The 26,129-nt window shown below is 30.8% G+C and overlaps 2 protein-coding genes across 2 annotated transcripts; one reads left to right on the plus strand and one right to left on the minus strand.

Moving 5' to 3' along the window:
- Window positions 1-1,750: 1,750 nt before the first annotated feature.
- LOC109810776 (uncharacterized) lies at window positions 1,751-8,494 on the plus strand. Its single transcript, XM_020374331.3, has 3 exons — window positions 1,751-1,908; window positions 2,025-2,130; window positions 6,924-8,494. The coding sequence occupies exons 1-3, from the start codon at window positions 1,870-1,872 to the stop codon at window positions 8,288-8,290; spliced, it is 1,512 nt and encodes a 503-aa protein (XP_020229920.1). The 5' UTR covers window positions 1,751-1,869; the 3' UTR covers window positions 8,291-8,494.
- A 5,541-nt stretch (window positions 8,495-14,035) lies between these two features.
- On the minus strand, window positions 14,036-19,817 carry LOC145958936 (putative inactive receptor kinase At2g26730). The gene is made up of 2 exons (XM_083076674.1): window positions 15,684-19,817; window positions 14,036-14,990 (listed from the first exon to the last, which is right to left on the minus strand). Exons 1-2 carry the CDS (start codon window positions 16,993-16,995, stop codon window positions 14,422-14,424), a joined length of 1,881 nt encoding a protein of 626 aa, XP_082932800.1. The 5' UTR covers window positions 16,996-19,817; the 3' UTR covers window positions 14,036-14,421.
- Between the last annotated feature and the right edge of the window lie 6,312 nt (window positions 19,818-26,129).

Raw genomic sequence — 26,129 nt, forward strand, 5'->3', positions numbered from 1 at the left:
ACACAGAATTCACTTCACAAGACAATTCAGTTCAAGATGCACAAAATCACATTATAAGTAACAAACATCTAAATAATCAAAAGTTGTTAGTATAAGTAATTTAACACTTATCTTTCTCATTCAAAGATTGAAATTCAATTCTCACCTTAGACCTAGAATGATAACTTGAAATATCACTTTTTACTTTTAAAATTAATCAAATAGGTGGGACAATTGTATCTCCTAACTAAATAAAAAGAACCTAAATATTTAAGACAGCTGTGTAGATTCAAATCAAGTGGTTATCTTTTCTATGATATTTTCTTCTACATTTATTTTTCTTTGTATTTTTATATTGTAATTAGAGCTGAATTTTCTAACTTTCACCATAATCCCATTAGTAAATTCCATTTCCTATCAATATCTTATCGTATATAAATGTGGTAAGAATTGTTTTCAAATAATATAACAACTATTATACTGAATAGACGGTGTACGTCTTAGGGAACCGGTTCACGACAAAATTAATCAGTGTTAGTATTATAGATTATAGATTTTGAGCGATATGGATAAGATTTTCTTCCTAATCCACCATTAGCACTGAGTGGCTGTGAGCCTGTGACAATGTTATCAACATACTGTATTATTTTTCTTCTCTCTTAAAAACACACATCAATTTTTATTCCTAGATAAAATCATTGTTTCTTGGAACTGCTATGGAACCCATAATAATTGAAAAGTTTTGATACTTCAAATTATATGAACAAATAAATTTAAAAGAAATAAATTTAAAATAACATAAATTTTAGATTAAAAATTTGTAGAAGATGAATCTATTAAAAAGACTAATTCAAAAAAAATAATTAAATGGTCAATTTTTATATATGATATAATTAAAAAAGTTAAAAATAAAAAGTATAATAATATTATAAAAAAATATTAAAATAAGAAAGAAAAATAATAAATAATACAACTGAAAAATTAATTTATACTGTAAATTCAAAACATTAACACTAAAGAAAAACTAAAACATTTTAACAAAATATTAATATTAAACTATTTAATTGTAATAAATGTTATATTAAGAAAATTTTAAAAATATAAAAATAATATAAAGATATAAAAAATTTATAAAAATAAATTATTAAAAATATTAAATAAAAATAAAAATAAAACAAGTAATTACAATAAAATAAAAAAAATTAAACAATTGTATCGGTACCCCACTATTAGAGTAACTTCAATGGAAGTTGTTTGTCCCATGAAGCAACTCAAATCCCGCTTTCTTGCCATTGGAGGATTTTGACATGGCAACATGAGTTGCTTGAAGAAGAGAGAGAGTTGTTTCTTCAAACAACCGTTCCTTACCAGATTTCAAGCAGATCTTATTGAACATATTTAGGAATGTTTCGAAAATAATAATGATGAAAATTAATTTTGTATAATGTTTATGTATTTATTGTTGTTTTATTTTATTTTTAATATCTACTTATTGTGTATTTTTTCTCGTAATTTATTTTCTTTCATCGTAGTGCAATTGTCCTTTTTAATAAAAATTTAAATTTGGTTCACAAATGATTAGAAAAAAATTCTAAAAGTTGAATTTTTTAAAATTTCTTACCGTTAGAGTAAATTTGTGTTTGAGTTACTTAATGCTGATATGACACACTAGAGACCACTTTTTTCATTTTTTAATGCTGAAACAATTTAAATGAGTTGCTTACATCGGATATATTCTTATAGCGGGTACTATAGAATTTTTCAATTAAAATATCCAGCTCGTGCAACACGCCATGTCACTGTTCCTCTGGAGCTCTATATATCTTGGGTTTGTCTGTGTCTCCATATCATATCACCTTCTCACAGATCTCTAACAACTTTGCTTCAACTATGGAATTTCGTTGGCTTCCTTTGCTTTTTTCTCTCAACGTGAGCTTTATCTTTTATATTTCATCTCATTTTTATTTTGGAAACTGTAGAGCTACATTTTTTTGGTCATCTTTATTTTAACATGTTCCCGAGAGTGATGAATGTTGAATATGCAGCTGATACTGATGGCAGCTCAAGCTGCCATACCTCCACAAGTTTACTGGGAAAGGAAGCTTCCAAATACCCCTATGCCCAAAACAATCATAGACCTTCTAAACCTTGGTTAGTAAGAAATTCCTTCCTTGTAATAATGAAACAATATATTTTAATATGAGTAAAATATATTGTTAATCACTTATATATTATAAAAAAAAATTTAATATTGACAACTAATTATGTCTTTTAATTGTGTTATATTACTATAAAAACAAATATATTTATAATAACATGATACAATTAAAAAATATAATTAGTTATTCATGTAAAAAAAATTATACTAACAATGTATAAGTGATTAACTATTTTCATATATATATATATATATATATATATATATATATATATATATATAATTTCATGACTAAGATATTTTTTGCACTCTCATGAATTATTTCTGTACCTTGGTTATTTTTATTTTATTTTTTATCTATGGTAGTTAGACTTGATTACTTTATTTAACCTTACATATGTATTAAGCAGTCGTTTGGCACCCTAGGCTGCCTACGGGCCTAAGGGTGTAAGGTAACTGAGGACGCCAAAAGCAACCAACAACACCAATTTTTATTTCTGTACCTTGGCGCAGAGAGAGGGGAAAAAAATCATGCAAATTCTCAATAATTTTAACGAAATTATTAGATAAATAAATTATATATAAATTATATTAAAAAGTCTTATAAAATATATCTATCAAAATAACTTATTGAAATTTTTGTTTTTAATATCAAGAAACTTTTTCAACTAGAATTTATATATTCTTAAAAAATACTTAACTTATCCACATACACAATTTTATTACTTTTTGAATATCATATTGTTAATTTATCCATACACAGAATTTGGTCTAATAAATAAATTATTTTATTTTAATTTTTAATTTCTCTCTCCATATTTATGATAAACTTATCCAAATTTACTTTTAATACCAAATACACACACATATAAATAAACAATTTTATTTTAATTTTTAATTTCTCTCTCCTAAAAATATTTATGATAAACTTATCCAAATATACTTTTAATACCGAATACATTTAATCAAATTGTAGCATAAAACTTTTGACATGAAGCCAAGAATTTCATTCGGTGGGTTCAATTGAGGATTACTGAAAGTATCATAAAAATAAAAGTTGACACAAGGAAAATCTATTATTCGAGTTGGAACATAATTTAGGTAGAGAGTTTAATCATTTCAGAAGTTTGAAAAATATCTTTTTTAGTTTTGAAGTTTGAAAATTGTTTTATTTTAGTTACATCCATTAAATAACTTATATTATCATGTTCATATTCATCTAATTATTTGTTGAAAATTTTTCTCTCATCAATTATGAGTTTTCCTTTGAATTCCTACCATTAGTGATCTGAATGTTCCTTCTGACTTTATAAAACAAAGACTTTATAGTGTGTTTGAATAAAGAATTTTATAAATTCAAGGAATTTTAAATTCTTGGTATTTGAATTACTTTGATTTCAATTTCTATCATTTTTAAAATATTTTGTTTGGATAAGTCAATTTAAATTTCTTAAATTTTAAATTGTTAGGTTAAATATCATAATTTGATTCTATCATAGTAAAATTGATTTTAAAAATATATTTATATGTTGAGATTTTTAAATTAAATTTTATAAAAATAAATATTAATCCATTTTTAAATATTTAGAAATTTTTAAAATTAATATTAGATAATATTTAATAATTTTAAAAATTAATATAAGATAATATTTAATAATTTTAAAAATATTTTTGAATATCCAATAATTAAAAGAATGAAGAGATAAGATAAAATATATAGGTGAAATAAGAAAAATAAATATAAGAAATTTTAAATTCTCCTATTTTTGGGAGAATTTGAAATTCTACTATTTTAAGAAATTTCAGTATTTCACAAATGCTTGGATTTCAAATTCTTTGTAAATTCCTCTTCCAAACAAAACATTTCACTTCAAGAAATTTGAAATTCTTCAAATAAATGAATTACCCTATATAAATTCCTCATCCAAACACACCATTAGGAAATGACAAAGTATAATGATTAAAATTATATTTTAATTAATTCAAATTTAGCTTTTTTAATTTTAGAGAAGTATGCTTTTATAGATAAATTAATTATAATAATTCTACTGCCTCTATTCTTATTTAATAGTTATTTAAACTTTTTATATAAAAATAAAAATAAATTTTGAATTTTATACAATAATTTTGATTTTATATTTTATATTTTTTTAATTTTACTCCACAATAATATATATATATATATATATATATATATTAATGCGCAAATTCAATAAAAGTTAGATATTTAGTTAAATATGGGTATAATTAACAAAAAAAAATATCGTATTAAACTTTGTCAATGACAAATTAAAAATAAAACTCTTTTAAAAACTGAAAAATGAAAAAAAAAATAGAGAAAATAATAATTACACTAATACATATGAGGTCTTTTAAATTAGTTAAATACCTTATATGTAAATGTCACTAATATAAAATGTAAGTGATTTCATGTCCTTCTTTCTAGCAATGTCACTTCCTTCCTGGCCCCTTTCCCAACCATACACAACCCCCTTCACACTACATCACTTTACCCTCTCCCTGGCTACATTTCCCCTATCCCTTTGTTGGAGTATATACAATGGTAAAATTATGAGGAATTAGATTTAAAGTGGGAAATATCATATTAATATAGAGATATATGTATGTGAACCTTGATGTTCAACAATGATATTAAAATCAATGGTCGACCAAGTGATTGACTTAGAGTCCCAGTTGATTATTTGGCAATGGGATAAGGCGGTGGATCCAAGTGTGGGATCCTTTATGATGAAAGCCTTCATATCATATGAAGGTCAAGCGGTATGTCTCGTTGATGTGAGTTAACGATGGTGTAAGTATTTATGTTGGCAAGTGTGACTAAGCTCTAAGAGCCAGCATTGAATACTCATGGATTGAAAAAGATGGCTTCCACCTAAAGGAGAGGTAAAAACCATAATCTTTTGTTTGAGGGGAGGAGTACAAACAAAGTCACACATCATTGGACCATGAAGAGAAACAAGGATTTATAAAGCACACATAATCTCTATTGGTATAAGGTCTTTTGGGATATTACAAAAAAGAAAAACTACGAGAGTTTATGCCTAAAGTAGACTATATCATACTAATAGGGAGAAGAAAGATGTGTGTGTGAACTCTCGGTGCCCATCAACCCTATTCCCCCGAATGCCTTATCTCCCTTTCCGCACCCCCAATTACACTTCATCTCATCCCCCAACCACATTGTAACCCCCTTCACACTACATCTTCTTCCCCTAAACCTTCTCCTCCAAATTTATGCCTCTACAAACCTTCACTCCTAAACTCACTTCCCTTTTTCTATGAACCTTTTTTTCCATGCTTTCTGATGCCATACAAATCTACGACCACAACCACAACTTCATCCATATTCACAACCTTGTTTGTGCCTTCCCCTTCACAAATTTAAGAAATTTAAACAACAAAAATACAAACAACATAGACAAATATGAAATGAAAGTGAAGGCAAAATAGATTTACACCCACAACACCCACTTCTAACACCTACTAACATTGAAAATATTATTTATTTTTTATTTTTTTTAAATATATTATATCAGTTGAAACTCGAACTCAAGTAATATGTTCCTTTCTACATTAGTTGATCATTGAACGGATGTAAAAAGTAGTACACTACATCAATTAAACTATAGTCAATGTAGTGTAATTGATATTATTTATATAAAAAAAATGTCATTATGTTGCATATTACATCAGTTGTTAGACAACTGATATAATATCTTGTTATTAAATCTCATTTTTCATAAGTTTTGACTAAAAATTAATAGTTATAATTATAATTAATTTTAAAATTATATATATATATATATATATATATATATATAATTTTATCAATAATTTTTAATCATGGATTTTATAACTAGTAAGTATAATTACGTTTAACTTTTAAAAGCCCATCTTTTTTATTTTAGAAATTCTAAATCTGTTTTATTTATATTATGATTAAAGCTTTCTTAAGCCTTTTCAAATGAATCCTTTAAATGTTAGAATATTTTTTTAAGTGAATAATTAATTAATTTTTCTTTTTTGTCAAAAACAAGATTTTTTCCCCATAGTATAGCCGATGTTAAAGTTCTTTTTCTTCATAATATGCCTTCAACCATAATTAAATGAGCAATATTAAGTCTTCGTTTGGAAGTGCATCCGAAACATGAAAATTCACATCAAATTAATGTAGAATGCAAAAGCTACAACTTGTACGTAACGTCAAATTGGATGTGAAAAATCACGTTAAAAATGGACGCTAATGGATGTCCAAATACACAATAATGGTACGAGAGGTTTTGGTGCAAAATATTTTACGAAACACATGTTTAAATATAATTGGCTCAAGTGTAAATTAAAAGATAAAAGAAATTAGATTGTTAACTAAAATCACAGGTAACTAACAATATTTTAATATTTGTACGACATGAATTCTTACTAACAAGCAATTTCCTAGTTAAATACATCATATCTTTCATGTCACATTAAAATCTTGATTATTTATTTGTTTTAAATTTTCATGGTGTTAGGTTTTAAAGATCTAACTCTCTTTAAAAAAAAACCTTGTATATAATACCGATTTTCTTTTTATGCTCAAATGTTCATGGGTGTTAAAGGAGGCTCTATATGAGATTCCACTTTTCTATGTTTATTATGTTTAATAGCTCAATACAATATTAGTTTCTTTTTATGTTCATGTTTATTAAGAAGGCTTAATCAAAAAATAAATTTCCTTTATAGGTTCTAAAAAGGTTCAATCACAAGATTAATTTTTATTATGCAGAAAAAATTCAATCACAAGATGAAATCCCTTTGTATGGAGTTAAAAAGATTCGATCTCAAGATGAATTCCCTTTATATGGTGCTAAAAAGATTCGATCGCAAGATGAATTCCCTTTTTATGGTGCTGAAAAGATTCAATCACAAGATCAATTCTTTTTCTATGGTGCTAAAAGGATTCGATCACAAGATGAATTACCTTTCTATGGTGCTAAAAAGATTCAATCACAAGATGAATTTCCATTGTATGGTGCTAAAAAGATTCGATCACAAGATGAATTCCCTTTGTATGGTGCTGAAAAGATTCAATCACAAGATGAATTCCCTTTGTATGGAGTTGAAAAGATTCGATCACAAGATGAATTCCCTTTGTATAGTGCTGAAAAGATTCAATCACAAGATCAATTCCCTTTGTATGGTGCTGAAAAGATTCGATCACAAGATGAATTCCCTTTGTATAGTGCTGAAAAGATTCGATCACAAGATGAATTCTCTTTGTATGGTGCTGAAAAGATTCGATCACAAGATGAATTTCCTTTGTATGGTGCTAAAAAGATTCGATCACAAGATGAATTCCCTTTGTATAGTGCTGAAAAGATTCGTTCACAAGATGAATTCCCGTTGTATGGTGCTGAAAAGATTCAATCACAAGATGAATTCCCTTTATATGCTCTTCTTCCAAAGGTAAACCTTGTTGCTAATCATCATCACCATGACAACCTAAAACCTGATCTAGTTTTCTTTGAGGAAGGATTGAAGCCTGGCATGAAATTAGATGGACACTTCTATAAAAGAACTTATACAACTCCATTGTTGGCTCGCCAAATTGCAGAACGTATACCATTCTCTCCAGAAAAGACAAAAGAAATATCGAAGATTCTTTTTGTGAAGCCAAAGCCTAAGAATGTTGAGATTGTGAAGAAAGCAACTAGTCGGTGTCAAGCACCTGCAATGATTGGAGAAGAAAAACATTGTGCAACTTCATTAGAATCCATGGTGGATTTCGTCACTTCTAAGCTTGGGAAGAACATCCATGTTGTTTCTACAGAGGTGGAAAAGGAAACAATGTCCACAAAATTCTTAGTGAAAAATGGAGTGAAGAAGTTAGCAGAAGATAAGATCATTGTTTGTCATCCTATGAATTACCCTTATGTTGTCTTTTTTTGTCACGAGGTACTAAATACTACTGCACATTTTATGCCTTTGGAAGGAGAAGATGGTACTAGAGTTAAAGCTGTAGCTGTGTGCCACAAAGACACGTCAGAATGGAATCCAAAGCATATTTTTTTCCAGATGCTTAAAATCAAGCCTGGAACTACTCCAGTGTGTCACATGTTCCCTGAGGGCCACCTTCTTTGGTTTGCCAAATAGATTACTTAAATCAATCATGCTAGTATCCTTAAATAAGTAGGCATATCCATAGATGTACTATATTAGCCTACAATGTATTTCTCTTTGCTTGAAACTATGATATGCCATAATGGCATTGTCAAGTGTGGAAATCATGATGATAATTTGATGTATTGTGTGTTAGTGTTAAGTCAAAAAATGATATTGTGTTAAGTTAAAAGACAATCTTGGATCCCTTAAGTTTTAATGATAATAAACAAAATATTTTTTTTAAAACCAAGTCAAATATCTACAATGCAATAAACGTTATATAAGACGAAATGTGAAAAATATGTATCATCTATAAGATGAAAGAAACTAGACAAAGCATACAGTCTGTCTCTATACATTAAATGAATACTTCCAAATGAGACTAACATTTAATTTCATTAAATGTATTATTTCTTAATAGGTCAAACAAGAAAGAAACGTTGAAACTCTCAAAATTTGTTAAAGATGAAAATGAAAAAATATTTGTGTGAAGCAAAAAGGAAAATTCTGGGTAGGCTCTACGAAAGACTGCTATACACTAACTTCAACTACTATGTGCTAACATTACTTTTGTCATTCTCAAATGATGATAAGTAGTCTACAAGTTCAAATAAATGATATACGCTTTGCTAAAAGGCATTTAATGCTTGTATTAAATGCATCAACGATAATCTCTAGGATTAGCAAAGAAGGCAATTGAAGCAACTCGTGAAGAAAATTGAAAGTTCAACTCAAAGTTGTTGTAACGGTCATCTTCTATGGAGATACTATAAAATGATCAAGCCTTCAAATAACAAAGCAGAGAAAAGAGAAGTTTTGTACATAAAAAGAGCAGCAGATACTAAATAAAAGTGATAAACATTGAGAAGTTTGAATTGAGAAGCATATCGAAACATACAAAGCTGAAACTATACAAAGAAGCTTTTCATTTATAAATATTGTATATATTTCTTTGTAGATTATTTATGCTTTCATTTTTGATTACATCACATTTAGAAGAGACAAATCAATCTATAATCATTCATTACCTTTGTTGAAAGGGGTGAGCCTAGAGAAGCTTGTGCAAAAGAATACTTAGTGGTTGAGCCTAGAGAGACTTATGCAAAAGAATACTTAGTGGTTGAGCCAAGAGAGGCTTGTGCAAAAGAATACTTAGTGTTTGAGCCTAAAGAAACTTGGTTGAAAGAATACTTGGTGTTGAGCCTGGAGTGATTTGTTGAAAGAATATTTGGATAGTTGTTTGAAGAGGAAAGTCAAAGACTACTTAGATTTGAGCTAGAAGTGGCTTAGTAAAATAATACTTGTAACTTTGTAAAAGTTAGTGAAATTCAATCTAGTTGGATTGAAAATTGAACATAGTCTCGGTGGTTGAGACAAACCAATATAAAAATATCTAGTGCTTCATCTGACTCTTCTCTAGTGCTTCATTTGTAAAGTTATTTTCTCTTCATTGCACAAAAGTGCGAGTTTTTGATATACATTATTCAACCGCCTTTCTAATATGTGTCTTTTCTCCACAGTTAGTATACTAATGTTATTAGGCTTTTCTTTTCAAAAACTACCTATTTTCTAAAACTAGATATCATGAATAGATGTGTTATAGTTGCAACGAGAAAACCCCTAATAAACATATGACTACACCAAAAAAAATAATGAAACAAGCTTAAATATAGTTTAATCTATCAAATTTGGGATAAGTTTACTTTTGACCTCTCAAATTTAAAATTGATATTTTTAATCCTTGTAATTTAAGAAGAAGAAAAAAAACTCGTTTCAGTCCCTTAGAACCACCTGTAACATTATTGGTAGGGACAAGTTGAGTCAATTGTGCAACATTTGAGTTTAATGTAATGTTTTCACTAACAGACACACTAGTAGATAAGTTATGTGTGACAAATTCATAAATATGAGAGTTTATTTAACAAATTCACCAATGATATTTGAGCAGAGAAATTGAAATAAGTATTTCTTAAAATTAAAAGGACTAAAAAATTAATTTTAAATTTAAAAGATTAAAAATAAATGGCTAATTTATATTTTTGGTCTCTTATTTTATTTTTTTAGTCCTTTATCTTTTAAAATGTTTATTGGTCCTTTATCTCTTAAATTGAAGTTAATTTAGTCCCTTTACATCCTTTTTTGACTAATTTAAGACTTAAAACTTGTCTTGTAAGATTCATTTATATGAAAAGTATTGAATGTAATTGAAGTTCAAACTAAATGTGTTATAAACATGATAAAAATAAAAATAAAAATTAAAAATCTAATTTTATATTATTTTCTAGTTGTTCATAAGATATATTTTTCACACGATTTTCACTATGTTTATAATCTTTTTGGATTCAAACGTCAAGTGCATGTCATAATTTCCATATAAGTGAATTTAATACTACAAGTTTCACAATTTTTTTTAAAAGGACCAAATTAATTCAAATATAAAAGATAAAAAGCCAAAATGAACATTTTAATAAATAAAGAATCAAAATAAATCTTTAAAAAAATAAGATAAAAGAATAAAAGTATAATTTAGCCAAAATAAATTTATCTAATATTTGATTAACTAAAATTCTAAAAACATATTAGAAAGAAGATATTAATACTATAATAAAGGATAAGATAATAAGTCAAGAGTAAATGACTAAACCGATATAAAAATATATATATAATGATAAAATCATGATTATCAAATTGAATCGATCCAATCCTTCAACCCAAAAATCGGTCCTTAACTAGTTTGTTTGGTCAGAAATTTGTTTTACAATAAATTGGTAAAAAAAAAATCGGTGGAACTAATCTAGAACGGGCCAAAATTGGTAAAAGAAAAAAAAATCGATCACAACAGTTTGACAGGTCCAATTAAAAAATATTTTTTGAAAACAATTAATTTAAAAAAATTAATAATAAAAATAAATATTTAATAATAAAATTATAAATTAGAGTAACTTTTTTTATACTTGTTTCATAAATATAATTTAATCATATATATTAATTTCCAACTTTTAGTATCTTTATTTTTATAATTTAAATTATATTAATTAAATATTTTTAATTCTAAATATAAATTTATTACTATTATTAGACATTGTTATATTTTATTAAAATTTAAACTTAAATATATATTATATTTTTAAAAAATTTACATAATAAATGTTAAAAATATATTAAAAAATTGTTTTATTTTAATTTTACTTTTATAAAATTATGATATTATATTTATTTATTTATTATTATTGTATTAAAAAAACTTTTTATTATTATATTAATATCAGTTTAATCATGATTTAATTATTAAATTTTAAATTAGTATCTAAACTGATTTAATAATCTTCCAATTTTAAAAACAGGATAAAATAACTAATGTTGAAAATGCTTCACATGCCTCGATATCGATCAGTTAAATTGGTGACTTTTCATACTTGTACCAATAACATTTAAACTAGATTGGTTTACTGCATATGAATCGGATCGTGTTTTTGTAATGGGAAATAATTTAATATTATTATATAAAATATGTACTTTTGGCAAGGTGTCTCATGTCATATATTATCATCTTAATCATTTTTTTCAAAAAAAAAAATAAAATATTATATGTACCTGTTTGAAGGTACACTCGTAATTTTCTGGTAACTGGAGGGCCGAATGAGAACTTCGGGTTGATGCTTCAGATGAGGAAGGTACCTACAAAAGGCATTCTGACGCTCAAGTCAGGACAAGAACGATTCTCGAGAGTAATAAATAAATAGTGACATACTTCGTTTTACGTGACCTATTTATACTACCTGTGATGGACCCTGAACATAGTGGGTCATTTCTGACGCTTACCAAATTAGGTAATACGGTGTTAATAGGTTGATTATGCCTTAATCGCGCGTTTGCCCTTGTTAATCATGATCATCGTCTTAATTGCTGCCTAGCTCTATCGGCCTCTGGCCGAGCCGATATATAAAGAGTTGGGGTTGTCCTTCGTTCTCGACCTTTGGTCAAGCCAATAGATAAAGCATTAGGTTGCCCTTCATTTTCGGCCCTTTACTGAGTCGAGAAGATGTTGAGGGGGTAGAGCCCATTATGCTCTTGATGTTTGGTCTTACCGGTCGCCGACCATGCCAAGGGGTATGTGATTGGGGTTCTATCTCGGTTTCCGCCATTTGTCGGGCCAAGAGGTTGGTAAAAAGGTTAACTAATATCACTGCCTTAGCTGAGCTATTAATGGCCTTGTAGGTTTGTTGTTACGACTATAGCTATGTCTGAGATCCATGTCGGTGGCTGATAAGACATCACTGTCGATTCACATGGCTCATACTAACCCCTCCGGTACATTATATTTTAAGATTTATTTATTTTATTTAAAAAGTATTACGTAACTAACCGATTCAGTAAATGTTACAAAATTATGTTATCACGGGATAATTTATTAGAATGAAATTAATCAAGGTTCGAATGTACTGCCGTATGTACTTTTAAGTAATTAAGGGAAAAAATTATTTAATCTAATTTTCTAACTAAAATGAAATTTTCTATCCAATTTAATTCAAGACTTGATAAATGAAAGTACACTACAATAGTTGTATAATGGAAGAACGATCATTTCAAAATATATTAATTCATATTGATTAGTATTAAAATCTTTTCTTAAACTCGAAATAAAAAGACTTACACTATTTTAGAACAAACGTCCTGATTCTTATAATTTAGAATCAAGAAACAAGTCTTGAGACTCGTTTTCACTTGCTTGTAAACAAACTTTAAAGCTAAACTGACCATTTATTTTAACATAAATTTTATGTTGTTTAATAACAAGCTAGTTCATTTAACAAGTACTACAGAGTTAATGAAAATTAAAGTATGGAATTGGCTCAAAGCCAAAAAAAAAAAAACTTAAGTAGGCTCTTGAACGATAAGTCCCTTAACTTGTTTGGATGAGATTGGTTGCAAAGAGATAGAAGGAAAGTATTTTTTAATGCAAATAAATAAATAAACAAATAATAATAATAATAATAATAAATAAAATCATGGGCATGTTGGGAGAGGTCACTCTTAGAATGCATTGAATACACAATGCATGATGGAAGAAAAAATATTATTCATGTTTTTTTTAGGCAAATCAACTACTTCAAGAAATGTAGTATCTGTGGTCAATATAAGTGTTCTAGAATTGGTGAAATTAATTATGTGATTTTGCACTAGTGACTTCCAATGTTCATTCTTGTTTTTGAATGTACTTTCTTTGTAGTTTTATTTTTAATGTATATATATATATGAAATTGTACAAGTGTTTTTTGTCAAGGCACATCATGTGCTACTTTACTTTATTAATAAAAGTTCGTTTTCTATTAAAAAATAAATAAATACATTGCTTTTGTAAAGTGTGCTTGACTGTATTAATTAAATTTTCTTTTCTATTAAAAAAGAAAACAAACATTGCTTATGTGAAGTGTGCTGGACTACATTAATAAAAGTTTATTTGCTATTATAAAGTAATTAATTTAATAAATAAATAAAAGAAATAAAAAGCAGCAGCAGCAGCATCCATTGCTTATGTAAAGTTTAATACGAATACTTGAAAACCACTAAATCAGGAATCATTTGCACATAGGGGGAGAAGTGAATGTTTGGTTTGAATTCTGTAATGCGAACATTCACATCAAATCAGAAGCTAACTCTTTGTAACTTTTCACATTTATAGCGAAATTAACGTGAAAAGTTTATATTTTTAGTCTTTTAAATGTATAATTTAAGTAAGGGAAAAGCAGTTTCTGCACAACTATTATAAGACCATGCTGATAGCATAATATTTGCTGAAGTAACATGCAGCTTGGCTCGGTTTGTGCGGCGTGGAATTATTACAGGAACACAAATTTCATTGCAGGGATGCAGAACAGTGATGAGATAACGTGTAGAAAATGTAAAACCTGCTTTTACTCTCACTTTTGCTAATTGAAATTACCACTAATTTTGAATCATTTACCATATTAAATAAGTTCCCATATTAATGCGTTCTGAATCTGATCATGATATGCTTGAAACTAACAAAAATTAGAGTTGTTTGAATTAACATATACTTCTGGAGAGATTTTTTTTTTCTTTTTAATCTGATGTGAAGAAGTGTATGACTAAACTCTCGGTCATGTGTCAAATGATATGGATTTTTCTTCCTCCTCTTTCAAAGAATTTGTCATCACTGCAACTTGGCTCATACTTGGCCTATCATTGGGAGAAGGATTTACGCATTTTAATGCTACCTGCAACAACTTCATCATCCTTTCTTCAGAAGCACCTTGTGAGATTAGGGTCTTGTCGAAAACTTCAACAGTCCATTCCTCTCTGACCACTGAATTCACCCATTTTACTAAATCAAATCCATCATTTTTAATTACTTTCCCTGTCAGAAGCTCCAGAAGTATCATACCAAAGGCATATATATCAGCTTTGAAGGTGGCTGCAATCAGATCTTTGTTTTTGAGGTTTCTGTTGTGGGAAAGGACAATTTGATCTTGATTTTCTGCCATCATTAGACCATATTCGCTTATGCATGGATCCATGTTCTTGTCAAACAAAATGTTACTTGATTTGAAGTTACCATGTGCTATTCCATTCTCAAGAAACTCCTCATGCATATATGCCAAAGCCTCAGCTATCTTTGCAGCAGCACTCAGTCTGCTTCCCCAGTCAAAAGAATGACCACTTTCAGATCCTAAAATCATTAAGGGTGAAGACAAATATTTGGTTAGATTTATTCCTAGAGGCAAAATTTTAATGCAGCCCCAGTTCCACTGAAAAAAGTTCATTGTTCTTGAAACACATTACACTGTGTACTCTTGTAAGGAATTCTTGTAAACATTAAAAAAAAAAATGAGATGAGATCATATGCAATTTCAAGAAACCTCATGGTGTCAATATAATTTACTCTTATCAGTTTTCCAATATAAGTTCAAGATGTCAAATGCAGTCCTTAAAATTTCAAAAAAACGTGAGATGAGATCATACAGCAATTCCTTGTAAGAGTACACAATGTAATGTGTTTCTTAGGTAACATTTAAGTGTGATGTTTAATATATAGCAATGCAATATGTTTTAGATAACTAAAAGGTCTTAGTCTGAGTGTAAAGAAGAGAGAGGAATTGGGGAGAATTCACCAAAACTTCAGAAGGTGTTAATATAATTTACTCGACTAATTATATGCAATGTATTAGACACCATTATTTAGAAAGTAAGCAAGTTTTAGTTTTCTTCATCTTAGGTAGCAAGACACTTTTTTCCTGGTCAAAATTGCTTCGATTCAGTAGAGACTAATGTAATATGCATTACTATGTCAAAATAGGCACCACAGCTTGCTACTTTCTATGTCAAATGAATGTAATGAAACCTTACTTTGCATGCAACTTACCATAGAGCAACATGAAGAGACTACCATTCTGCAGATATTCATAGGCTAGGAGCTTCTCTTGCTGAGAGCAATAGTAAGCAACAGGTGGCAGTACACGTGGATGCTTCACTTGGGCAATCAAACTCATCCTTCTCTCAAAATCCTGTTTTGAAATTCCCCAATCCTTGATCCTCTTCACTGCCAACAGCACCCCATTATCGAGCATAACCTTGTAGAGGCTTCCATGCTTTCCCCTCCTAATCAACTCAGCAGGGGCACCAAGCAAGTCCTCAAATTGCAACCCTCTAAGCGTTCGGCTTGAAAGAAGAACAAGACCTGATGTTGTTGTCATGCCACTTTCCAAAGATGTCAAAGAATACTCAGATCTAACCCCAGTGCCAATCTTTGATCCATTGGAATTGGATACCTCACTAGTCTTGCCACCAACACCAACACTTTCTTGTACCATTTCCTTCTTTTCAACATCCAATGCTCTTTCTTTGGTCTTGAACTTGCTCAAAAGCTTAAAGGCCAAGAAAAGAAGGACAATTAAACCAAGGACTAAGTAACCTGAATAAATGGACAAATCATTAGGGAAAGATTTTTGGTCCTTCTTTTCAGGTGGTGGAGGTGGACATGCATTTGAAAGTGGTTTTCCACATAAGTTAGGATTACCAAAAAAGCTATTTGCTTGGAATTTTCCTCCAACGTCAGGAACTGGGCCTTGTAAATTGTTGTTAGAGACATTAAACGCATCAAGGTTGGAGAAGTCAAAACTAGGAATCTCCCCAGTGAAGTTGTTGTTTTCAGCCAAAAAGGATATCAAACCTGAAACATGAACCATGTTCGGAAGCTCACCACTGAAGTGGTTGTCCGAAATATGAAGCCTTTTCATATTACTTAGTTTGCCAATAGAAATAGGAACGTCCCCAGAGAATTGGTTCTCACTTAAATACAAGTGAGTCAAAAACTTGCAATTTCCAATATCCTCTGATACCGAATCCTGTAAAGTGTTGCCCTTCAGGCTAAGGATTTGAAGATACTTTGCAATGCAAAGAGAAGTTGCGTCCACAACTCCACCAAAGTTGAACTTCTCAAGAATTATACTCTTGATGCGTTTGTTGTCTGAATAGCACCCGACACCATGCCACTTATCAATGCATGGATCTGAGGTACGATTCCAACCCCACGTAGGGTCTCTTGGAACATACCCTGGTGCCAATTTATCCATGAACGTAACCAGGGCCTTGATCACCTCTTCTTGTTCTGAATTAGCCATTTGAAGAAACAAAAAGATGACAATGAAGAACACCCAGATGGGTTTTAGACTCATTTTTGCAGTGTTTGGTGGCTCTATGAGTTGGTTTCAATGGTGAAAATAGTTCAACTCTAATGTAGTCAATAAGGGCCAACTTTACATTACATTGAAATTGAAAAGTTAAAGGTATCACACTACATTGCCATATGGCTGATACCATAAGAATGATCTTGTGTAATATTATGGATGAAATTGACATTGAGAGCCCTTGGAAATGAGCCAAAGGGCAGAAAGTAACTATAGCGGCTTTTGTTGCCGGCATTTTGAAATGGTCTCAGTGTCACTACCACGTCTTTCTCAATCGCTTTCTCTCTCCTTTTGCTAACACTTTGTGATGGGTTTAGCCAACTTTTTTAATGAATGGCATTGCTTGGCTTGCGTGCTAGAATTAGCACATAATCCCTGCAGCATTAACTAGGATTCTCCTCAACAGCAAGATTTGGACTACTTGTACCTATTGTTAACTAATATTATTCAAAAAGGTGCTGTAATTGTGATAAGAATTTCAATAACAAAAATTATCTCGTCTTCTTAATGGTTTATTGTCCATGTTGATCAATTAGCGTTATTGAACTTTATGAAAACCTAAAATAATGAAAAGAATATGTATGGGGTTGAGTGACATCATATTTAAGTGGTGGAATCTACTGTATTTTTTGCAAGGGTTTATTTGATAACGTAGAGGTGGAGAAACAAATATTTCAGAATAAATGGAATTATATAAGAATAAGAAAAAGAAAAAGAAAAGTCCAACGCCAGAATGTAGGTGCCTGCAAATTTTGCACCGATGTCAAACACATAAATCAAAACAATAATTTTGAATTTAATTCAAGTCTCAAAATTCTTTTTAAAATTTTAAAATAGGACTCTAAACCCTAAACCCTTACAAGCGACTAACGTTTCTTCAAAAGTCCCTAAAAGCCTAAATCCAAAAAGTGGAAAAATAATTAATAGCTTAATAGTAGTAAATCACTGAAACTTTATTTTTCACCTTTTAGATAATTAGAGAATCCAAAGTCTAGGTCGCTTGATATGTTTTTTTTTTCTAACACTATTATCATATCTAAACAACTTATAAGCAATTCTACATTTTTACTCCAATAACAAAACTTTAAGCATTTTTTAGTAAATATTTTTTATATGATTTACTGGTTTTTTTCTTCTATTTTCCAATTTGATAGTATAAAATTAATTTTTATGGTTAAACTATCATCTGTGTTATATAAGTCGATTCCATTGTAAAAAAATATATAAGATATAATTACTTAAACATAAGATACTTGTAAAATATTAGTGTTGTTAAACCTCTTAGAAATGACAACATAACATAATGAGTTTGATTATCATGTTTTTGTTATGTTAAAAGTTGAATGGTTTAGGGATGAGTTTAACCAAAAAGATGCAGGTAAGGAAAATTAAAACACAATATTCTTTTTAGGTAGGAAAAATTCATGTACTATTGATCACGTAGATCAATCAATACGAAGTTGTTTTTGTAATATCTTGTTTTTCAAAAACTAAATAAAAATAAGTTGTTTGAATAATATTTATAATATAGGACTGATTTATTTACTTAGTTGAACCTATAATATAAATAAAGGGTGTTTATTAATTAAAATAAAATAAAAGATAAGATGGGTAAATGGGTTAGCCTTTTGTCTAACCTAGAGTCTTTTAATAGAAAGGAGGAAGGATTAGGCTTCATAAGCCAATTCGAAAGCCTTACACTCAAAAAGAATCTGTAGAGGAAACCCTATAAGAGAACCTTGAGGAGTGCATGGAATAACTTGAACTATGAAGATCGTGCTCATTATCCTAAAGATTATCATTTGAAATAAGAGGGGAAGTGGGAGTGTCTTATCTTATGGACACGTATGAGGGGTATAGGTAATGAGGCAATCCCTAAGCCTCCTTAGGATTATTAATCGAATGTGCTTGATGAAATTAATCGATGATTACCTTCTAGATATTGTGTCTTTTATTGTACATTGCTTGATTAGTCACTTCTAAATCAGTATGGCTCGACCTTACCTCCATACGATATCAACTAAGGACCTAGAGGAAACTCAATACCTTGTTTCAAGAGACAACTGTACTCAAGAATAATTTTTCAACAATTGGATTTTTAGGACACCACAACACATCCTCACAATGAAATATTCATCTTTTAAAATAACACATTTTTTCTAGTCCTAAGTTAACATCACATTATAACTATATACATTGAGCATTCACAACACAACTTCTTTTAACCATATGCATCTCATCTTATCAATATAAAACTTTACTTCATACAACTTCAACTACTAATCAACTTAGAACATCATGATATATCATCATAGATATTCTTTAAATCAACTATGTTATAATTTACATTTAGTAAAACCACGCTTGACACCATTTAACCTACCCCTAATGTTGGTGAGGTAGAGAGTCTCTTACTCGCTTGACCAACGTGCATGAGATAAGGAGTCTCTATGTACACCATGCTCGACACCACAAAACTCGTGCTCAATGTTGTCCAAGCAGAAAGTCACTAACTCAATCACACTTGGCACCACTCCTCTTCGATCCAACATCACCAAGTCAAAGATCTCTTAAGGTAATCACACTCAATTCCCTTCACCCACATCTGGTATGACCAATTTAAAGAGCTCTCGTCTAACTCATGTTTGACACTATCAATCTTGTGTCCAGTGTTAATGAGGCAAAAAACCTCTAGCTTGCAACACATCCGATACCATGAAGTTGCACTTGGGGCGATGATGATTTTTGCACTTAACAGAACCACAATTTTGGCTTAAACTTGCAAAATTCCAACCAAACTCAACATGCAATTCATGAAAACACATCTATATACCATAAGCAATAAAAAAATAACATGCAACCACAATTTAGTACAATGATTATAAATTTTTTTTTGTGAAGGGTAAAGCACTCAAAAACTTAAAGAAGAAGAAGAAGAAAATCACAACAGTTAACTCTGCACCGAAATCACAACAACTCATGCTCAAGGAAGTCAATAGAAGAAAACAAAAAGAGAAGGAGCTAACTCTGCACTAAAATCACAACAACTCATGCTCAAGAAAGTCAATAGAAGAAAACAAATCTCACTAGCTCCAAAGCTCCTCTCTCTAACTTTCTTAAAAAAAATGAACTTATGAAATTTAAATTTTTAGAAAAGCCTTATATATCTTCCCTTAAACTTTGTCAACTTTGACCTAAAAAATAACTCCTAATCAATTAAAGTCATAAAAATTCCTAGATCCTTAGAATTTTACAACAATTAAACAACTAATTACATAATAAAATCAACAAACACTTACAAAATTCACAATGTTATAATAAGTCCTATGAAGTGAAAGTGTTCGAATTGAGATTGAGACATTGAGTAAATTGTGTTGATGTAAGATATGAACGTGCGTGTTTAGATGTTATTTGTATTCCTATATGTGCCTATGTAAAATATATTTTTCATTCCTTTTGCTTTGTTGTTTTTTTCTTATTTGGGTTGAACGCCATTTCAGGAGTTGATCAAGTAAATAAGTTTTAGTCTACGGGAAACGAAATTTAGGCGTTAGTTTATTTTGATAGAATTACTCTAATTAGTACCAGATTATTCATTTTTTATAGTTTATGTTCCTTCATTTATGTTTCTTTTTGAGAACCTTATTTTAGATTTAGAGTTTCTTTATTCTATCAATTTTATTTTCATTTCTTTTGAGAACTTATAAAGACAGTTTGTACTATATTATTCATTTTTTAGAGTACTTTTTATTATTAAAGTAAATGAAATTTTATCCCGTGAAAAAATATGTGAGTCCTTTTACCTCACATGTGACTAATGAATGTTATTTTACTAGTATATTATATAAAAACGTTTTTAGGATAAAAGAGTATCACAGTTTTAACTTAATTAGTGGTATTGAATTTGAATCAAAATAAATTATTGAAAATCTGGGAGAACATTTTCATCTTATTTTAAAAAAATGTAATTTATTTATTTGTGTATAACTTTAAGGAAGCTATACAATAAGTTATTAACTATACTTTAATTTAAATAATACATAAAATTAATAAATTATATAATTTTAGTTTTATTATTTAAATATTAGTATAATTTAAATGATTTAATTATTATAATGATTAATTTTTTAACTTATACTTTTAGCAAGTATAAAATATATGTATATATAAATTGTGCAATACAAGTTCAAGGCGAGAGCTAAACGTGGATTTACGAACTTGACCCTTCATCTATACAAAATATATGGAGAAAATCCAAAGATGACTCCAACTCCAATCAAAATACAATTTTCCTTTTAAAATTAAATTAAGATTATACGAATATATTCGTGTGTTCAAATTAAATTATCATACTTGTAATTGATCAGACACGACTCTATTAAAGACAATGGAAGTATGCAAGGAGGAATTTGTTTTGTTGGCAGCTTTGAAGAAGAATCCGTTTCTCAATATTCGAAAGATACCTTAATCATATTTTATAAATAATTGCCATATGTATTTTCAAGGTACAAAAACAATGGCAATACTTCTATGTACTGAGAAACATTGATATTTCGGCCTCGTTTTCTAATCATATTAGTATATTCTTTTTTCTCTTAATATTGACAAATATGTTGTGTATTAGATTGCTATTCTTTTTAGTATATATATATATATATATATATATATATATATATATATATATATATATATATATATATATATATATATAATTAATTTAGACTTGAAAGAAAAGATGTATATTTACAAAATTTTAAAATATAAATAATTTGCATTTGATCCTAAACAAAAATGGAAATAATCTAACGTATCTCTCAAAGTAAGCGTACAACTGTCAAAACGGGTCAGGCCAGCCCACCTTGACCCACTTTAAAAATGGGTCAACCCAACCCGACCCACTTTTGATTTTCTCAAAATTTTTCTGACCCGGCCCGGCCCACCACGGGTTGGTGGGTCATACGGGCCAACCCACCAACCCATCAAAAAATTAAAAAATAATTATTATGCATGATAACTTTATTTTTTTTATAATAATTATCTTAAAAATTTTATTTATTATAATTTATAATTTATTGAGTAATGAGTCAAGGAAAAATGATTCAGTAAAATAATTTACGTTCACAATAGGTAGAAACTATATGATTTTAATAATTATCTCAAGGTTTATTAGTTGATTTAAGCAGACAATCATGTTGAAAAATTTATGGTTGAGTTGATCTATAAACAGACAATTAATTTGTTGTATAACAAGCCAAGGCCCAAGCTGGGATAAGTGGGTTGCGCCTACTAATATGGTGGTATATGATTCATATGTATGCTTAGCGATGATATGTATGAATGTTTAAATATGATATATGGAAGGTGTATATGTTCATATGAGAATGATATTGATCATGATGGTGGATTGACCATGTATGAAGAATGATGCATTATTGCATGTGATGCCTTATGGCATGTGTCTAGCCTAGGAATTGAGGAGAGGGAAACATTTTCGAAGTGGAAAAGCTCACATAAAGTCTCTTGAGAGTGGTTCTTGGATAGCCCACTGATATAAATGAGAGTGGTGCTTAGATAGGCCATTGGTTTTGGGTGAGAGTGGTGCTCAGGTAGGTCACTGGTTTGGGTGAGTCTCCTCTAAGTCCTTAGCTAGTGTTGGAGCGGAGTATGAGGTCGAGGGTTATTCCCTTAACCAAGTAATGGGGAAAGTGTGTGGTTCCTTGCGGATAGTCGGTGCGCGAAAACGGTTGGGTGGTTTCGGTAGGATTGGGATGTCACTTATATTGCTCTATTGTTAGGGAGATCTCTTAGGTGTATGCGTGACGACGCATTAGATGATGGATATGCATTGATATCTGTCATGAGTTGCATGTATTGCATGATTGCTATGATTATGAAGTGTATGGTGTTTTACTTCATGTTTGATGAATTGATGAATGATTGAGATGGAAGTTCCTGTGGGACTTGACTGGGTGAATTGGTAGTATAGATTGTTATTTTGTACTTGTATGGTTATTTTTTGAACTCTAGCTTACCCTTATGTTTCCATGTTGATAGACTACGATGATTATACTGTGTATGCAAGCAGGTCAGGGTTAGGCTGGAGCTGGTTGATGTGACCGTTGCAGGACGGAGAGTTTGGTCCTCGTGTTAGAGTTACCATTTTGAGTAACGGTATTGTCTGTGTTTGACAGGCACTAGGACGATATTATTTTGGGATGACTGTACATATATGATGTTATATTTTGTACATAGAAACTTAGTTATTTTTCTTCTTATTTATACTTGTATGTATGAGTTATCCAATTTTAATATTTCTCCTAGTTAACTATTAGTAGTGCGATTCCACTAAGTGTAAGGATCATAGCGGGTTGTTACACTTTTATGGTATTAGAGCCAGTCGAGTCTTTTGGGTACTCTGTGGGGAGTGATCCTTCTAGGTTTTTGTTGTGTCATATCTCTGATATGTGTTAGTTTTGGTGATTTGTGGTGGTACATTGTTACTAAAAGAATGTTTGGATTCTTTCAGTATGGTGAGGCCTTAGTATGACCAGATCGCTAGGGCCATGGAGATGATGGCCATGGCGATGCAGCAGCAGAGTGCTCACTTTGCTAAGATGGAGGCGAGTAGAGCTACGGCTAAGGAAGCTAGACCAGTGGTCTCTTAGGATGAGAGAGATTTGGCAAAGTTCAGGAGATGTTAGCCTCCTCAGTTCAAGGAGGATGCAGATCCTGATGTGGTAGATCATTGGTTGCGTAAGATGGAGAAGATCGTTAGCATTTTGGGATCTTTTGAGGAGAGGAAGTTGGCCTATGTAGTGTATATGTTGGCAGGCGAGGCTGAGTACTAATGAAGAGGCACCAGGCAGATGTTAGAGAGTAAGGGTGTAGTTATTGATCGGGATTGCTTCATGAGAGTCTTTTTAGAGAAGTATTTTTCAGATAGCGTTAGATACGCTAAAGAGGTTGAGTTCATGAGACTGCAGCATGGGAGCATGTCTGTGTCAAAGTATGCGATGAGATTTGAGCATCTGGCTCGTTTCTACTCTCAAACCATATCTGACGCTTGGAGATGTAGGAAGTTTGCAGAGGAGTTAGACATGAGCTGAAAAGGGTCATTATCCCTATGTCCATTGTGGAGTTTCTTACCTTGGTTGAGAAGGCAAAGACGGTTGAGAGACTAGAGGGTGGTGGCGGAGGTAGCAAGGCTGCTAGAGTTTAGAAGGGATCATCAGGATCCAAGAGGGGAGGTCAGCAGAGGGGACCCTATGATAGGCCTATTCAGTCCTAGAGAGGTGTTGATAGTAGGGGACCTCGTCCTACTACTCCTCAGGGTGGAGCACAGTCAGTGCGTGTTATAGATGTGGAGGAGCCTACATGGTCAGGGATTGTTCCCATCTGGAGAATGTTTGTTTCAGGTGTGGCAGGTCAGGCCACCTTTCCAGAGATTGACAAATGTTATCGATTCCATCTGAGAGTTCCCCGAGGCCACCCAAGCCTACAATTGTGGGGAGAGTGTTTGCCTTGTCAAGTGTAGATAGGGATGGAAATGGGGCCCCATGGGGGCGGGTAATAGTAAACCCGCCCCCGCCCCGCTAAATGAAAATTGGCCCCATACCCACCCCATATCCACGTGGGTATCCATTAAGCGGGTATCCATGAATTTCTTGAATACTCGCAGATATCCATGGATATTTATAAATTTTTTAAGAAATTAAAAAAAATTATATTACAAATAATTTTAAGTTTATATTTAATGTAATTAAAATATTAAAAATAAAAATTCAATATTAATTTTGAACTTGTATTTAACGTTAATTTTGTTGAAATAATAATAAAAATGCAAGATAATCAATAACTTAAAATACATCAATCTCACAAGTAAGTTAAAGTCTCATCATAAAGCTACAATAATTCAATCTCATAATTCCAAACAAAAGTAAACAACTTAAAATACATAAATTTTATTGGTCCAATCAAAGATAGAAAATTAATCAAATTACATCCAACATAATTCTATAACATGCTTAACACATGTTGGTAACTTCATCAACCTCACTTTTGTAAGAAAAAAAGATGAGAGAGTGTAGTTTTAGGGTTATGTGGTACAGGGATAATTAGGATATTTAAGAAATATTATTAAACGGGTGCCTGCGGGTATGGATATCATCATACCCACCCCCGCCCCGTTTATAAACGGGTAAAAAATTATCTGTCCCCATTATTCGCAGGTACCCAATTAGCCAATCCATTTATTATCTATAGCAGATTTTACCCGCGGGTACGGGTATTTTTGCCATCCCTAGGTATAGAGGCTTCCACTTCATCAGATTTGGTGAAGGGGAAGGGGAAGGCAGTAGGTGAGGATGTTTTATTCTTGTTTGATTCTAGTGCCACACATTCTTTTATTTCTATTGATTGTGTGAGGAGATTTGGTTTATCGGTATCTACATTGCATGTTAATTTGTTTGTGTCTACTCTGCCTTCAGTTTTTGTGGTGACGTCGGAGATGTGTGTGAGATGCCCGATAGAGGTGTTTGGTAGGAGGTTCCGAGTGAACTTGATTGTGTTACTCATGATGGATATCGACATAATCTTAGGGATGGATTGGTTATCTGCCCATCATAGCCTTATAGATTATACTCGGAGAGAGTTGGTATTTCCTCAGTTGGAGGATGAGGTGTTGTTGTCAGCGGGTCAGGCTAAGCAGTTGATGAGAGATGGAGTTGAGTGCTTCATGTTGTTTGTCGCTTTAAGTGTTGAGACGGAGAGGGCCATCACTAGGATTGAGATTGTTAATGAGTTTCCTGAGGTGTTCCCAGATGATATGACGGGATTGCCACCTATGCATGATATAGAGTTCAGTATTGATATGGTATCAGGTGCAAGACAGGTATCAGTGGCTCCTTATAGGATGGCTCCAGCTAAGTTGGTAGAGCTAAAGAAATAAATTGAGGATTTGTTGGAGAAACAAATGGTGAGGCCTAGTTTTTCTCCTTGGGGTGTCCCGGTATTGTTAGTGAAGAAGAAGGATGGAGGGGCTCGTTTGTGTGTAGATTATTGGCAACTGAATAAGTTGACGATAAAGAATAAGTATTCACTTCCAAGGATTGATGATTTTATGG

The sequence above is a fragment of the Cajanus cajan genome, chromosome 6 (genome assembly GCF_000230855.2).
Source record: "Cajanus cajan strain Asha chromosome 6, NIPB_CcT2T_4, whole genome shotgun sequence".
NCBI lineage: Eukaryota > Viridiplantae > Streptophyta > Magnoliopsida > Fabales > Fabaceae > Cajanus > Cajanus cajan.

Coding starts and splice junctions, on each gene's coding strand:
- LOC109810776 (XM_020374331.3), top strand. CDS start 1,870: ATGGAATTTCGTTGGCTTCCTTTGCTTTTTTCTCTCAAC. Junction 1,909..2,024: donor CTTTGCTTTTTTCTCTCAAC/GTGAGCTTTATC, acceptor TTGAATATGCAG/CTGATACTGATGGCAGCTCA. Junction 2,131..6,923: donor CATAGACCTTCTAAACCTTG/GTTAGTAAGAAA, acceptor TTTATTATGCAG/AAAAAATTCAATCACAAGAT.
- LOC145958936 (XM_083076674.1), bottom strand. CDS start 16,995: ATGAGTCTAAAACCCATCTGGGTGTTCTTCATTGTCATCTTTTTGTTT. Junction 14,991..15,683: donor TCTCTTCATGTTGCTCTATG/GTAAGTTGCATG, acceptor TAATGATTTTAG/GATCTGAAAGTGGTCATTCT.